The sequence below is a fragment of the Myotis daubentonii genome, chromosome 2 (assembly GCF_963259705.1).
Source record: "Myotis daubentonii chromosome 2, mMyoDau2.1, whole genome shotgun sequence".
In the NCBI taxonomy this organism is placed as follows: domain Eukaryota; kingdom Metazoa; phylum Chordata; class Mammalia; order Chiroptera; family Vespertilionidae; genus Myotis; species Myotis daubentonii.
This window is the reverse complement of record NC_081841.1, coordinates 56254455-56269890: the sequence shown is the minus strand read 5'-3', so window position 1 is coordinate 56269890 and position 15436 is coordinate 56254455. Positions and strand designations below refer to the sequence as shown.

Genomic DNA, 15436 nt, shown 5'->3' with positions numbered 1-15436 from the left:
CTGAAACCAATGATCATATATACACATTCATATTCTCTCACACCATTCTTTCAATAAATAAGTACACAAAAGTAAAGGAGGGAAGATAAACTATAAATAACACTAGTAACTTTTTTTTTAATGAATTACAAATAATGTTAATAGCAAGAACACTCAAGGACAAGAAGTAAGAGAAAAGAAAAACAATATTTTTTTTAAACATTTGCATTACAAAACCCCAAGGTGCACATGGCAACAAATTCACCCACTCCCACTAAAAAACTACTATAACCTGAAATATAAATATAATTATTCATCCTTCTTTTAAAGAAATATTTTATCTCCGTGCTCCCACTCATTCACAGCCCTAAAAAAGTGTCAGTATTCTCAAAATGATGTCTAATCTTTACTTCCACTCCTATGGGGGTGGCTTTCAGAGGAAGATTTGCCCTGCCACCTGAATAACTAAGAATTTTAAAAGAGAAAATCCAAATATCTTTCACTTGCCTCATAAGGCCGCGGTGAAGCATAATCCCTATCCCAGACATCCCTTGCCTATAGGAGGGACAGGAGGGGCAGATAAGGGCACTGGGGGCAATCATTTCTACTGTAGCCCCAACAGGATTGCAGAGGCTGGGAGTCCTGAGACTCTCCGACTGTTAGGGGAGAGCAAACACTGAAACTAGGGTATAAACTGGTTGGATCTATTTTTCAATTTTTCAAAACAGGCCCCTCTCTATGTTTTTGTTTTGCTTGGTTTTCAAAATTCCAACTGTCATCCATTGGCCTAACAAACACAGTGGCAGCAGGAGGTTTGGGGCCTCTGTCATCTCAAACACAGGAAATAATAACTGTGGGGCTTTCAGAGATTGGAATGGCAAATCCTATGTGGGGGGAGAGGAAAGAGTCAGTTTTTTTTTTTTTTTTTAAACACCAGCTCTCCTTAGCAATGACTAAGGAGGGTTGGTAGAGGCTGACTTAAGTGCATCTAATACTGAAGTTTCCTTTTATTTTTTCCCCTCCGACCCCTTGTATCCCCAGAGTTGGCTGGCTAAGAAGGAAGGTAAGGAGTGTTAAGGCAGCCAGACAAGATAGAGGACACCCATAGCCCAAGGCCAAGCCAGATCAGGCCCCCCACTGGAGGAGAGGGTGAGACCGGGGGCTTGGAGAAGGACATCAGAGTCGAAGATGGGGTACTGGCTTGGTCACATCCTGGAAGAAAGGGTGAGTCAGAGCTGCCTTTGCTGAAATCCGTTTGTTGGGGTCGTAGTGCAGCATTTGCTGGAGGAAAAGATGTATATTGACTTCAGTGATGTGAGAGCAGGCTTAGTGGACAGCAAGTATTCCAAGAATTTGGGAAACCAGAATTCATTTTACCCAAGGCAGAGTTCCCATTTCCCTCCTCCCTATATCTGTCCGGTCAGTTGGTATGCCAACAGGAAGACAGAAGCAGGAGCTAGGGAAACACTGAGACTGAATCCAGGGGCTTACCCTTCCTTCCTCCAGGAAAAACCCTGCCCTACGGTAGTCAATGAGAGGAAAGGGAGCCCACCTCCCATTCTCACCGATAATAAGCTCCGTCCATCTTCATCCAGGGGAGGCACAACTTTACTAAAATCTTGCCGGGCCCACTTGGGGAAACTTGGCTTATAATCAGGCATAGAAGTAACTCCCGGCCAAACCACCTCATCTGGGGTCCCCAGAGTCCGAAAGATCCGGAAGAGTTGGTCAATCTCAGAATCTCCAGGGAATAGGGCCCGGCGAGTCACCTGAAAATGGGGAAAGAGGAAAGGCCGAGACCCACATTGGCGTCAGTCAAAACTGCCCCTTGTATAACGGAGGTTCCCGCAGGCAGTGGAAGGTCAGCAGGGCCCCATGACTCCCTCCCCAGGGCCTTTCATGGGGTCAGTCACACAGCCTGAGACAATAAAGTCCCTTCATCCGTCTCCTCGCCCCCTCCTTCCTTCCCCCAACCATGGTTTTGCAGATCCCCAAGGCTGGGTGGGACTGGGAGGGGGTGAATGTCTGGGGTGCCACTGACGTGTAGCAAAGGGATCCCAAGCCACTCACGGGGTGTGGGGTAGACACTGCGGTCATCCCCCCTCCTTGTGATGCAGCCACTTCTAGATAGGAGCACAGCGTGCAGAGACTGTGTCTTCCATTTCTTCTGTGTTCCCCACAGCACTTAGCATGGTGCTGGGTACACACTAGGTGCTTAACAAATATTTTTTGATGAATTGAGAGAGGAATATGGGCAATTGTAAAGTAATGCACTGGGGGATAAATGCACATTATATATATATAGGCTAATGGTCTCCAAGCCCCCGGTTACAACCCAGATGAAGGACCATAAAACATATTGATTTGATTTAAAAACTCAGCCCACTCCATTATTGTATTAAATGGGACGACAGTTCACATATTAAGGCTGGGCCTCAGGGATCCTTTAGTCTCAAAAGCCAGAGGTTGAGTGGGGACATGAGCTAAGTTTGCAGTTTAAGTAAAAAATGTGGATAAACTGAACACAGGTGGCTTCACTGCATTCCTCACACCGTACAATGCGGTCTCCAGGCCAAAGGAAGGAAGCACTAAATGGAACTCATGCTACCAAATATAGGCAGACTAAAGCGAAAGCAGCTACAGAAATTATTTAGCTTAACTTGGGGATCAGAGATATACAAGGATGCTAAAGCTATTTGAGGCTATCCTAGCATTGTGGTTGACACCAGGAACAACAGTCCTATCCTTTTCCCACCACCCCTGAGTGCTACTCTAGAGAAAGAACCCTGTGATAATAGAAGGGCCATGGATCTGGGCCAAGAAACAGTTCTGTTGTTGAATGCGGGGAGGAGTGGGCCAGGGTGGAACTCAGGCATGTATCTGTACCATCTCAGCAAAGATGCAGCCAAGGCTCCAGATGTCCACAGCTGTGGAGTAGTATTTGCAGCCCAGAAGGATTTCAGGTGCTCGGTACCACAGGGTCACCACCTGAGGACAAGAGTAGGAAGGGGAGGGTTGGTATATGGGGCATGGAGATTCCATCTCAGTTCCCCAGCACTACTCTAACTCCTCGCCTCTTACCAAGCAGCTTCTTTCCCTCCATCCTTCCCTTCCCTCTGGTTTTCCCTCAGCAAAATGACTACATACATCTTAGCCCAGAATGAGCCTAGCCCATGACTCTGGGACCATATTTTCTGAACCCCCAATTTGTGACCCGCATGGAAAACTTGAGCGAACTGGTCATAACTTTAATGGTGTGCCATCCAGCTCGCCTGGCTTGGTACCTATCAAAACCCAGTTAGCGCTGCAGTGTGAACTCTGTGCATACTCTAAGACCTCTTGAGGTGTCAGAAATACTCTCCCTCTAGAGTGGGGGTAGGGAATGTCCCGCTGTGGGCTTTATAAGGCCCCAGAAATCATTTGGTCTGGCCCTGCCTAGGCATTAGGGATGCGTTAATTAAACGTTTGATTATCAGACTGATTTTTTGTTGTTGTTGTTAATACTCACCTGAGGATATTTTCCCATTGATTTTTAGAAAGAGTGGAAGGGAGGGGGAGAGACAGAAAGAAACATCCATGTGAGAGAGACACATCAATTGGTTGCCTCCTGCACGCACCCCAACCAGGACTAGGGATGGAGCCTGCAACCAAGGTACGTGCCCTTGACTGGAATTGAACCCAGGTCCCTTCAGTCTGAGGGCTGCTGCTCTATCCACTGAGCCAAACTGGCTAGGGCTAGCAGGCTAATTTTTAAGTTGGTAATTTTGTATAGCCCTCGAATGATGTTATAAATATCCAAATGGCCCTTGCCAGAAAAAAGGTCCCCCACCCCTGCTCTAGTGAGAGAGAAACTGCTGTCCAAATATTTTTAGTTACTTTTTGAATGTCCTTGTTAACACCTCCCAGGAAGTTCAGAGAAGAAATGCGGAGAGGGACTGACCTCATGGGTGTAAGTACGAACAGGGACTCCAAAGGCTCTGGCTAGTCCAAAGTCTGCTAGTTTGATGGCCCCCTCTGCGTTGATCAGCAGATTCTGAGGTTTGAGGTCTCGGTGCAGGACCCGGTGAGAATGGCAGAAAGCTAGGCCCTGGAGCAGCTGGAACAGATAGCTCTGACAATGGAGAGAGACAGAATTATGTTTCTTTATCACCTCCAAAGCTCTACTACAGCCTTTCCTATGTTAGATTATAAATGTGTGTTGAATAAACATTTGTTGATAGATTGAAAGTAGTTTGGGGAGTAAACAACCCAGCTGTAATACAGAAAATAGAGACTCACTGGCTATTTCTCCCACCAAACAGGTAAAAGGACTTTTCTGGAGCAATGTACCAAGTGCCCTCAAGTCCCATTTATCTGAGTTTCATCTGACCTTCTACCGGAGCTGTTATGTTGACTCACTAGAGTTTCAACATTGATTCTCCTGCCCAGCCCTAGGGTTAATAAGCATAATGAGCAGTGAAAGAGCCACAAAAGAAAGGTGTGTGTGTGTGTGTGTGTGTGTGTGTAAGCATAATGAGCAGTGAAAGAGCCACAAAAGAAAGGTGTGTGTGTGTGTGTGTGTGTGTGTGTGTGTGTATAAGCATAATGAGCAGTGAAAGAGCCACAAAAGAAAGGTGTGTGTGTGTGTGTGTGTGTAGGGAGATGAGGGCTGGGAAACCAATATCACAAATCTTTATTCGGGCTGATTTGCTTTCAGTCCCCACAGGACATGACCATGTCGGGGAGGAGTTGATGAGAAGGATTACCTTGATGAGGGGAAGAGGAATGCCAGTAAGAGCAGAGGCATCCATGAATTTCTTGAGATCTTGGTGCAGAAACTCAAAAACCAGGTAGAGTTTGTTTTCTGTGTGGATGACATCCAGCAGCCTAGGGAAGGGAGGTGCAGGAATGGAGGTGAGAGAGCGAAACCGCCAGACGACACAGAGGACAGAAGGCATCCTCCTTACTACCAAGCACCTCCCATTTACATACTTACTTGACAATATTTGGGTGGTTAAGCTCCTTAAGCAGAGAGATCTCTCGAATAGCAGTACTGGGGACACCCTCTGTCTCACTTGGAGAGATTGGGAAACAGAGATGGGAATGTGGTTACAAATATTCCTTTTCTCCCAGCCCAGGCATTCTTTTCCCCCCAAGGAGACACCACCCCAGCACCCCCTAGTAAAGTGAGAGGAGAGAAAGTGTGCTGCAGTTCATTCATTCATTCATCCGGGACAGAGAGTGGCTTTTGGACATATGAAGGCCATTATTTCTTTTCCCCCCCAAAGGCAGGTGAGTAAAGCCTGCTGGTGCAGAGGGAGAGAAGGTCACAGGGCAAATAGGGGGTAGCAGCACCCAGCCTCCCTAGAGGGGCCAGTGAGGCTCAACTGCCATTCTTCTGAAACAGGGAGAGAATTCTAAGATGAGGGTGGGGCTGGGGCAGCGAGGGGGGCGCTTTATGCAGAAAAGTGCTCTTCACCGGTCCCCACAAAACCCACCTCCACGGGGAGGACCGGACCCCAACTCGGAGGCCTCCTGCCCCTTCCTGGCCTCCCTGGCTGCACATTCGGGGGCTTCGCCGGGCTCCGGGGAGCGAGTTTCCCACGGCTGGGACACTACCCTACCGTCCCGGGAGGGGAGCCCTCCACAGTCCTCCACCCACTTCTCCACTTCAAAGAAGTCCCTCCCCGCGACCTTCCGGTCCCCGGACAGCTACCCGCCCGCGGGGTGGGGCGGGGGCCCTGCAGGAGTCCCCGAGGTGGGAGCCCCAGGGCGGAGGCCACTCACGTGTCCAGGCGGATTTTCTTAAGCGCCACCACTTCTCCCGTCAGCTTGTTTTTGGCCTTGTACACCACTCCGTACGTGCCCTCTCCGATCTTTTCCACTTTTTGGAAGTTCTCCATGAAGCGCTCGAGCGAGTCGGGTCAGCCGGGCCCTGGGGCGGGGGCCTGGGAACCCTGCAGGAAGCGGACCCCGGTTCTCCGGGGCGGAGGAGGGGGCAGCAGGGCCCGGCACGGCGGCTCCAGGTCCGGATGGAACGCAGGGTTACCTCTCGCTCTTGTCAATTTGTCCAACTTGAAACAATGTTGCCGCCTCCCTCCGGTTCCCCACCGCCGCCGGAGGCCCCGCCTCTCCTTCCCGCGTTTCCCCGGCCCCGCCCCCGGCCCTTCCTATTGGCCAACGTCAGAGCGGGGGGCCGACCCCGCGCCCCTCGCAGCTAATGAGCCAGCCTGGCGCAAGTTTGGTTCTGAAGAGGCTTCAAGGCAAGTTTCTGCCTCGGTGGGGAGGCCGGACACCTGCTTCCGAGCTAACCTGAACTGGGCTCGAATTTCCCACCGTGTCCTGCGTTTGTAGGGATTTCCTGATCTCGCCGTTTTCACGACCCTTAGGGAAAATATATATCGACCTAAGATTAAATGCCACCTGGCCCTGGGGCCTCCTTCGAAAAGCAGGAAGCTGGGATGTGCTCTCCTGAATAATAAATTTAAGTAAAAAAATAAAAAAATAGCCAAACCGGTTTGGCTCAGTGGATAGAGCGTCGACCTGCGGACTGAGAGGTCCCGGGTTCGATTCCGGTCAAGGGCATGTACCTTGGTTGCGGGCACATCCCCAGTGGGAGTGTGCAGGAGGCAGCTGATCCATGTTTCTCTCTGATCGATGTTTCTAGCTCTCTATCTCTCTCCCTTCCTCTCTGTAAAAAATTGATAGAGAGCTAGAAACATCGATCAGCTGCCTCCTGCACACTCCCCACTGGGGATGTGCCCGCAACCAAGGTACATGCCCTTGACCGGAATCGAACCTGGGACCTTTCAGTCCGCAGGCTGACGCTCTATCCACTGAGCCAAACCGGTTTCGGCCAATAAAATATATTAAAAAAAAAAAGGCAGGAAGCTGGCAATCTCTCGTAAGGGTTTCCTGGGTGTCGGAGGAGTCTTGGCCTCAGCCTCTCTGCCTACCCTGATACTGTCTCTCTCTCTCTCTCTCTCTCTCTCTCTCTCTCTCTCTCTCTCTCTCTCTGTTTTTGGATGCAGGATCTCTGTTTCAGTCTTTTTGAGGCTCCTGGTTTGACTCGAACAACAGATTGATTTAATCTCCCATGATGAATTGTGCACATGGGGTACGTGTTATGTAGCTGCCCTTCAGCCAATTCTTTCTCAGTCAAGATGAGAATGAACCTGTGTCCAGGGACCAGGATCCCTTGTCAGTTCTCCGGTTCTCTTGCCCCTCCCAGACCTCCCCTGGAGGGAGAGGAGGAAGGACTATGCAAATGAGTACCCCTTTCTTATATAGGGGCTTGTCCCAGCCCCTCGGTGCCTTTGGTTGCTGGAAGAAAGACAGGATGGTTCCTTTAAAAAGCCTTCTCCTTGTGGCTGTGCTGGGTGCTCTTCTGGCTGTGGGGGCCACAGAAGGTTAGTGTGGGGCATGTGGATATGAATAAGTGCATTTGGGGTTGCACACCTGCTCTGGTTTTCCCCTCCTAATGGGAGATACCAGCAACACTTCAGGCTTTTCTCATTCATTTGATTTAGTAAGGATATGCGCACTTGAACTCTGAATCTGGGACTGAATCTGAGAGTAATTCCATCTGCTTGGAAGGGCAAAAAAATGGAGGGTCTTTGTGGCCATAATTCTGAGGCCCCCTGGGGCAGGGGCTCCAAGGGGGGGGGCGGGGAATGAGTGGGAGGCTCTTTTAGGTGATGTCTCAGGCACTTGGGATAAGGTATTTAAAGTGAGGAGTAAGAGAATGTGGTATTGGATAAAAAGAGTAAGGAGGCACCATCAAACCTCTGTAGGGTGGGGATGGGTGAACACAGCCCAGGCTTTTGTCCTGGGCATGGAAAAGACAGGCAGAGGGGTCTCAGCTGAGCATCACATGAAAGGGCTCTGGAGGATTGGGGCCTCGTGACAGGAGCAGGAGGTGGGGGTGAGGAGTGGTGAGAGGATCTGGAATGTCCCGCGGGGCTCTGAGGAGGGAGGGTTGGGAGTGAGAAAAGAATGGGGCAACTTATGATTCTCTTGCTCTGGTGGTAGGATGCTCAATGAAGATTCCAGCTCCTCCCCCAGCAGAATCAACTAGATTTCCAGTACAAATTACAAATGGAGTGAGGATAGTTTCTGCTATGCTGAAATACATGCATCATATCTCAGTTTCCTCTTTTTTTTTTCCTTTTAATGTTTTTGATTGATTTTTGATTGAAAGGGAGAGGGCTGGAGAGATAGAAACATTTATATCAGTTGGCTGCCTCCTGCACGCTACCTACTGAGGACTGAACCCAAAACCCAGGCATGTGCCCTGACTGGGAATCAAACCAGTGACCTCTTGCTTCATGGGTTGATGCTCAAACACTGAGCCATACCAGCTGGGCTCTCAGTTTCTTCTTTCTCACAGACTTCAAGAAAATTCTTCTTGATCTGACTTTCCTCATTCATGCTGCTGTTTTAAGCCTTTTTCCCTTACTATGTTCCTTAATGTAGTCTGGAAACATTCTATTCATTCTTGTCCATCTGAGGCTCTTAAAGGACTGTGCTTACTTTCTGGATCCTGATTTTTTTTTTAATATCAAAAGCCATTTTTATTTATTTATTTATTTATTTATTTATTTTATTGATTTTTTACAGAGAGGAAGGGAGAGGGACTAAGAGTTAGAAACATCGATGAGAGAGAAACATTGATCAGCTGCCTCCTGCACACTCCCTACTGGGGATGTGCCCACAACCAAGGTACATGCCCTTGGCCGGAATCGAACCTGGGACCCTTGAGTCCACAGGCTGACGCTCTATCCACTGAGCCAAACCAGTTAGGGCCAAAGCCATTTTTAGATATTAATGAAATTTTTATGGACTAGGTTTGATATTTTGTTTCGTGTGAAGTAATGCTTATTCAATAAAATATTCATTTTAAAAACAGATACATACTGAATTTGTTGGGTTAAAATAACAAGATGCCTGGGATTAGCTTTTAAAGACTTTAACTAAAAACAAATAGGAGACTTGACTTGGGGTGCTGAACACACAATACAATATACAGATAATGTATTATAGAATTGTATGCCTGAAACCTATATAATTTTATTCACTAATGTCACCCCAATAAATTCAATAAAAAACAAAACAACAAAAACAAACAACAACAATAACGTATAGAAAAAGCAAATGTGACAAATGCGATAGTTGTTGGATCTGGATGAGGGATATAGAGATTCATCATATCTCTTTTTCTCAGACTATTCTCAGTCAGTTGCAATAAATTTGTCTGCTGTGTCCCCAACCCCAACCTCTGCCTACTTCTGTTTCATCTTCCTCACTGTTTGCCAGGTATCCTTCTAAAAGACAAATCTGATCATATTAAAAAAGATTCTGAAGGGTGAATTTTGTGTATGTGGATTACAGTTCAATAAAATAAAATCTTCTGAGGTGGCCTTGCCTCTAGAGTGAAAGGCCAAAATCCTTCACCGGGCACTCAAAGCCCGCAAGGCGGCCTTTTGGTCTCGTCTTTCCCAGTGTGCATTAACCACACTGCTAGTCAGTCGTTCCCTATCATGCCATGTGCTTCCATGCCTCCATGCATGCATCTGCTCATGGTAGGCCTTCTGCCTGGAGTGCTTTATCCCACAGGCCGACTCCTCATTGAAGTCTTTCCTAATCTGCCAGAGTGGAACTACAGAAATCTGTTTAGACTGTCATTCTGTAGTACTTCATGCATGTCTGCTATGGCTTATATTAAATAGTGCCTTGATTTATAGCAATTTACATATATGTCTATTTCCTATACTTTACCTTGAATCCCTTCAGAGCTATGTCTTATTCATTTCTTAAGTCCTTTGTACCTGGCATGGTCCTTTGTACCTGGCACCTAGAGGGCATTCAGTAAATTAAAATGCACTTTGAGTGTGAGAATGAGTGGAGTGACATGGGGCACTATTGTCCCCTGAGAAGGGACTGAGTGAGGATCGTAGGGCCCTCATGGTACTTTCCTTTTAGGATCCATAGGCCAAGACTGGCTTGGTGTCTCAAGGCAGCTTAGAACTAAAGCTTGGAACAAGAAGCTGTATCCTGAGTGGACAGAAAACCAGGGGCCTGACTGCTGGCGAGGTGGGAACTTGGCAGATTCTGGGGAGGGCATGGTGGAAATGGAGTGGGGAGAGAACTGGGTTGAACGTAGTTTGAGAAGAGAAGAAGCGGAAGGGTGTATGGGGAGGGGAAGCCAAGGAGTACCAGCTAATGCAACTGCCTTTTCCAGATGGCCCAGTGTCCTTGAAGGTCCGTAATGATGGGCCTACTCTGGTTGGGGCCAATGTCTCTTTCTCTATTTCCCTGCACTTCCCTGAAAGCCAAAAGGTACTGCCAGATGGGCAGGTAATCTGGGCCAATGATACCAGCGTCAATGGTGAGTACCTCTCTATCCCAGGCCCTCATTCCTATGTCCCAATTCCCTAGTATGCCTAATGAGCTCAGGGAATGCCCCCTTCCACCTCTACTTTAAAAAAAACCAAAGTATATATGTAATGCATATTCATTGTAGAAAAAGTAGAAGACACAAATAAAATGTGTGTGTGTGGGGGGGGGGGGTGTGGATTATAGTCGCCCAAATGGGGGACAGAAGACCCAGTGGACTTAGAAGTTGGATGGATTTGGATTTAAACTTGTTACTAGGATGTGACCCTGGGCAAACACTTGTTTTGTGCTTCCGTTCCCTTATCTGTAGAATGGGAATGATACCTACAACGAAAGGTTGTTGTAAGGACTAAAATGTGATGATATATAAAAAAATTCAGCACAAGGCCTGCCCTGGCCTATAGTAAAGGCTCAATAAATGTTAGCTGGTGCTGTTATTTTTACTTTTATCCCATTAGTTAGAGCAAATCTCTCTAAATATATGGCCTTGATATATGGCCTTCCAATCTCTTTCCTATGTAGTTATACACATATGAATCTTTAATTGTAGTTTCCATTCTTTCCACTACCACCCTTATACCCAGAGACCTGCCCCCCCCCCTCCCCGCCCACCGAGAGCCATATTAGGGGTTTTGTGTAATGCCAGGGTTTAAAGGTGACGCTGTTTCTGCTTTTCAGGGAGCCAGGTGTGGGGAGGACAGCCAGTGTATCCCCAGGAACTTGATGACACCTGCATCTTCCCTGATGGGGAGGCCTGCCCATCAGGCCCTTGGTCTCAGAGGAGAAGATTTGTTTATGTCTGGAAGACCTGGGGTGAGGGACTCCCTGCTCTGGCCTGTCACCCACACTTGGATTCACCTCTTCTTACCTGATTCTCTTTCCTTTTGGTCCCATCCTTTAAGCTCTGCAAGTTTCCCTAATCATTTTCCCCCTGACTCCTGCCTCTTCCATAGCACCTAGCCCCCTCCAACTCTATAATAGTTCTTTCTGGGAGTCCTTCCCCAATTATAGTCCCATTCCATGGAACCACTCATTAGGACTCCTTCTCTGGCCCCCATATCACCACCTTCCAAATACCATCTAAAATTACCATCCTAAATACAGCTGACCTTCCTTCTCTGGTGCTGTCTCTAATCAGTCTTCTTCAACCAGTAACCCTCACCTCTCCCTGCTTCTCTTTCCAAAACCCTCAGGCCAATACTGGCAAGTTCTAGGGGGCCCGGTGTCTGGGCTGAGCATTGGGACAGACACAACAGTGCTGGGCACAAACACCATGGAAGTAACTGTCTACCACCGCCGGGGGTCTGAGAGCTACATGCCCATCGGACACGCCAGCTTAGTCTTCACCGTTACTGGTAAGGATTAGGAAGGGGCAAGGCCAATCCTGGGGCAAGGCCAATCCTACAACAAGAGAAGAAGGTGGAGAGGTTTGGCTGGACTAGAAGGGGAAAGGGGAAATGTGTATAACCTTAAAGGGGCAGAACCAGGACAACCTGGGCAAAGGAATATGGGGCTCGGAGCCAGTGAAGAGACAGTCATCTTGGGGGTGGAGGGTGTGCCTGTGAAAAGAGAAGCTGTGGCCCAGGTGTGGTTCTTACCTTTTCTGGTTCCAATCCCAGACCAGGTGCCCTTCTCTGTGAGTGTGTCCCAACTGCAGGCCTTGGATGGAGGCAACAAGCACTTCCTGAGAAACCAACCTCTGGTCTTTGCGCTCCAGCTCCATGACCCCAGTGGCTACTTGTCTGGGGCTGACCTTTCTTACACCTGGGACTTTGGAGACAGTACTGGGACCTTGATCTCTCGGGCGCTTGTGGTCACTCACACTTACCTGGAGTCGGGCCCAGTCACTGCCCGGGTGGTGCTTCAGGCTGCTATTCCTCTCAGCTCCTGTGGCTCCTCCCCAGTTCCAGGAACCACAAATGGGCTTGTGCCAACTGAAGAGGCCCCTGGCACCACAGCTGGGTTAGTGCCTACAGCGGAAGTTGTAGGTACTACACCTGGGCAGGTGCAAACTGCAGAGTCCTCTGGAACCACAGCTGTGCAGGTGCCAACCACAGAAGTTTTAGGTACTACATCGGTGCAAGTGCCAACTGCAGAAGGCCTAGGTACCACACTTGCAGGGATGCCAACCACAGAAGGCATAGTTACCACACTTGCAGAGATGCCAACTGCAGAGGCTATTGGTACGACCCCTGAAGTGTCAACTGGAGAGCCCTCTGAAACCACAGTTGTACAGATACCAACCACAGAGTTGGTGGAGACCACAGCGGGAGAGGTACCCACACCTGAGCCTGAGGGTCCAGATGCCAGCCCATTCATGCCTACAGAAGGTATTACAGGTAAGAGGGCCAGTGTGAATGAGGTTTATTGAGGTGGGGCATTTGTTTTTTTTAAAAAAATGTATTTTATTGATATTTTACAGAGAGGAAGGGAGAGGGATAGAGAGTTAGAAACATCGATGAGAGAGAAACATCAATCAGCTGCCTCCTGCACACTCCCTACTGGGTATGTGCCCGCAACCAAGGTACATGCCCTTGACCGGAATTGAACCTGGGATCCTTGAGTCCACAGGCCGATGCTCTACCCACTGAGCAAAACCGGTTAGGGCGAGGTGGGGCATTTGTAACTAAAGAGTTGAAAGACTTCCCCAGGACCCAGTTGTTATGCAGCCCTTTGCCTAGCAATGGAGTCCCCTCAGAGGCCTCACTGGTTTTAAAGCCCTCACTGGTTTTAAGGCCATGGAATAGATGTGTTCAGGAAGTCAGGGCCTTTCCCTAGGGCCTGGGGGAGAGAGCTCGTTGCTTCTCTATCCTTGAGAGCTGTTCTCTGAGGGACAGGCCAGGGAATGACAAACTGTGGTTATTTATAATATTTATATCTCATTTTTCTGCTCAAGTGAAAATGCATGGAAATCTTTTCCAGATTCTGACACCATTTCCCACCCCTGGATTCTCTTCCCAAGGCAGATCAGTCTGGAATTACAGCACTGAAAATGGGAGAGTAAGAAAGTGACACTTAGATGAGTTAAACATATGTTGAGCCTAGGGCCTGGCACACTGTATGGTATTATAAATACTTGTGATTTTTAAAAACTCTAACTCTACCCCATCTGTGAGACTGTGGGGCAGTAATTTCTCCGTCAGGGCCTCACTTTTCTTATCTATACAATGAGATTTCCTAGGTCTTGTCAGATTCCAAGCCTGGATCTAGTAGCTCTGGCTCTTCTGGGAGTAAGCCTGCTAGGCTTCTGTTTCCAGGCGAGTCATTTGTCTATTGACTTCTCTCCTCTCCTGCCAGGCTCCCAGAGCCCCCTGCTGGATGATACAGACACCTTAATCCTGGCGAAGAGACAAGCCCCCTTGGATTGTGTTCTGTATCGATACGGTTCCTTTTCCCTCACCATAGACATTGTCCGTGAGTCCTGCCTACTGTGGGGGCCGGCGGAGGGAGGTGCGGGCTGTCTCAGGTTGCCAGTGGAAGCGTGCTGTGGAAGGAGTTGCTCACGTGAGCAAGAATACCTACATCCCAGAGTTTTCATTTGAAGGCATGGGGATGGGATTAGGGAAGCGGCCTAGGGATTTCCTGTCTGTGGGCCTTTAGGGAATCCTGATAGAGGAATCCCAGGCTTAAAATCTTGCAACTTTGCAGAGGGCATCGAGAGCGCTGAGATCCTGCAGGCTGTGCCATCCAGTGAAGGGGATGCATTTGAGCTGACTGTGTCCTGTCAGGGCGGGTGAGTGTCCCTGAGAACTGGTGGCCCTGAGAACTCCTGGGTTGACTGTTAACCTACTCTCTGGTATCAAGTGTTCCTTCCCAGACCCCCTGACATAAGATGTCACCTCTCCCAGGCTGCCCGAGGAAGCCTGTATGGACATCTCATCGCCAGGGTGCCAGCCCCCTACCCAGCGGCTGTGTCAGCCTGTGCCACCTAGCCCAGCCTGCCAGCTGGTTCTGTACCAGGTACTAACAGGCGGCTCAGGGACCTACTGCCTCAATGTGTCTTTGGCTGATGCCAACAGCCTGGCAATGGTCAGCACCCAGCTTGTCATGCCTGGTAGGTACTTGGACAGGAGCAGGGATGACGAAGGGCAGTGGGCAGAGGCTATCTGTCAGGGAGCAGACCCTGAAGCAGAGCCTGGGATTCTCCTCACAGGTCAAGAAGCAGACCTTGGGCAGGCTCCCCTGTTCGTGGGTATCTTGCTGGTATTGGTGGCTATGGTGCTTGCATCTCTGGTATACAGGTGAGAACCCCACCATCCAGCTCACACTCCCTTATTCCTTATTTCCACCACTCACTCTTCCTCAAGGGGAAGGACGGTGTCCAGGAAAGAGCCCAAACTTGGAAGTTAAACAAGTGTGGGCTGCATTCTTGCTGGTGGGATCTTCGGGAAGTAGCTTAACCTTTTTGAACTTCTGTAAAGTAGGAAAACTAACACTTATCCTGTGGGCTGTTGTCAGGATTAGAGACAATGTGGCTAAAGCACCTGGTTCTGAAGCAAGAATGCAATAAGTGACTATTGTTATTGGCAATATCAAAGGTGGGGGAGGTTGGGTGAACTGAGTTCTCCACCTGCAAAAAGGGCAGATCTCTAGACCTGGAGTCCTCAAATAGGGAAGCTCGTAGGGAGAGGGGAATGGACAGAGGCTACAACAGAAATAAGAGAGGATGAACCCTGTTGGTGAGGAGAAAGTTGGGGAGCAAAGATCAAGGCCAAGTAAACCTGAAATATGGGTGTGTCCTTTGCAGAGGCACAGACAGGCTGCCCTTGGCCATTGCTAACCAGTTTCCTCCTCCTTCTCCCAATATCAGGCGCAGGCTTATGAAGCAGGGCTCTGCTGTCTCCCTTCCCCAGCTGCCACACGGTAGCACCCACTGGCTGCGTCTGCCCCGGGTCTTCCACTCTTCCTCCATCGGTGAGAGCAAGCCCCTCCTCAGCGGGCAGCAGGTCTGAGTACTCACATGGGATGCCATGATTTACCCAGGGTGGACAGCAATGCCCATCTTTTCTCTACGCAAAGGCTGCCATTACCTGAAATAAATACTCAGAACCTGATGCTGTTTTTTTCTTGCTTCTTGCGAGAA

At 48.9% G+C, this 15436-nt stretch overlaps 2 protein-coding genes across 3 annotated transcripts; one reads left to right on the top strand and one right to left on the bottom strand.

Annotated features, from left to right (window-relative positions):
* Positions 1-167: 167 nt before the first annotated feature.
* CDK2 (cyclin dependent kinase 2) lies at positions 168-6104 on the bottom strand. Of its 2 annotated transcripts, XM_059683202.1 has the most exons (8): positions 5746-6104; positions 4955-5032; positions 4725-4845; positions 3920-4090; positions 2866-2967; positions 2050-2193; positions 1545-1748; positions 168-1260 (listed from the first exon to the last, which is right to left on the bottom strand). In XM_059683202.1, exons 1-8 carry the CDS (start codon positions 5859-5861, stop codon positions 1156-1158), a joined length of 1041 nt encoding a protein of 346 aa, XP_059539185.1. In that variant the 5' UTR covers positions 5862-6104; the 3' UTR covers positions 168-1155. The 2 variants fall into 2 exon arrangements, with proteins under 2 accessions (XP_059539185.1, XP_059539186.1); XM_059683203.1 differs by lacking the exon at positions 2050-2193 and having other exon boundaries at positions 5746-6103.
* A 1144-nt stretch (positions 6105-7248) lies between these two features.
* On the top strand, positions 7249-15407 carry PMEL (premelanosome protein). The gene is made up of 11 exons (XM_059683201.1): positions 7249-7367; positions 9940-10050; positions 10199-10345; positions 11032-11166; positions 11547-11708; positions 11973-12692; positions 13651-13767; positions 14002-14086; positions 14202-14407; positions 14507-14594; positions 15164-15407. Exons 1-11 carry the CDS (start codon positions 7298-7300, stop codon positions 15303-15305), a joined length of 1983 nt encoding a protein of 660 aa, XP_059539184.1. The 5' UTR covers positions 7249-7297; the 3' UTR covers positions 15306-15407.
* The last annotated feature ends 29 nt before the right edge of the window (positions 15408-15436 follow it).

What these genes read in the sequence shown, in the direction of transcription:
- CDK2 (XM_059683202.1), bottom strand. Translation starts at nt 5,861, where the DNA reads ATGGAGAACTTCCAAAAAGTGGAAAAGATCGGAGAGGGCACGTACGGA. An exon ending in AAGAAAATCCGCCTGGACAC is followed by an intron (nt 5,033 to 5,745) that starts GTGAGTGGCCTC and finishes AATCTCTCCAAG; the next exon opens with TGAGACAGAGGGTGTCCCCA. An exon ending in TTCGTACTTACACCCATGAG is followed by an intron (nt 2,968 to 3,919) that starts GTCAGTCCCTCT and finishes TCTTGTCCTCAG; the next exon opens with GTGGTGACCCTGTGGTACCG.
- PMEL (XM_059683201.1), top strand. Translation starts at nt 7,298, where the DNA reads ATGGTTCCTTTAAAAAGCCTTCTCCTTGTGGCTGTGCTGGGTGCTCTT. An exon ending in GGGGCCTGACTGCTGGCGAG is followed by an intron (nt 10,051 to 10,198) that starts GTGGGAACTTGG and finishes TGCCTTTTCCAG; the next exon opens with ATGGCCCAGTGTCCTTGAAG. An exon ending in CCTCACCATAGACATTGTCC is followed by an intron (nt 13,768 to 14,001) that starts GTGAGTCCTGCC and finishes GCAACTTTGCAG; the next exon opens with AGGGCATCGAGAGCGCTGAG.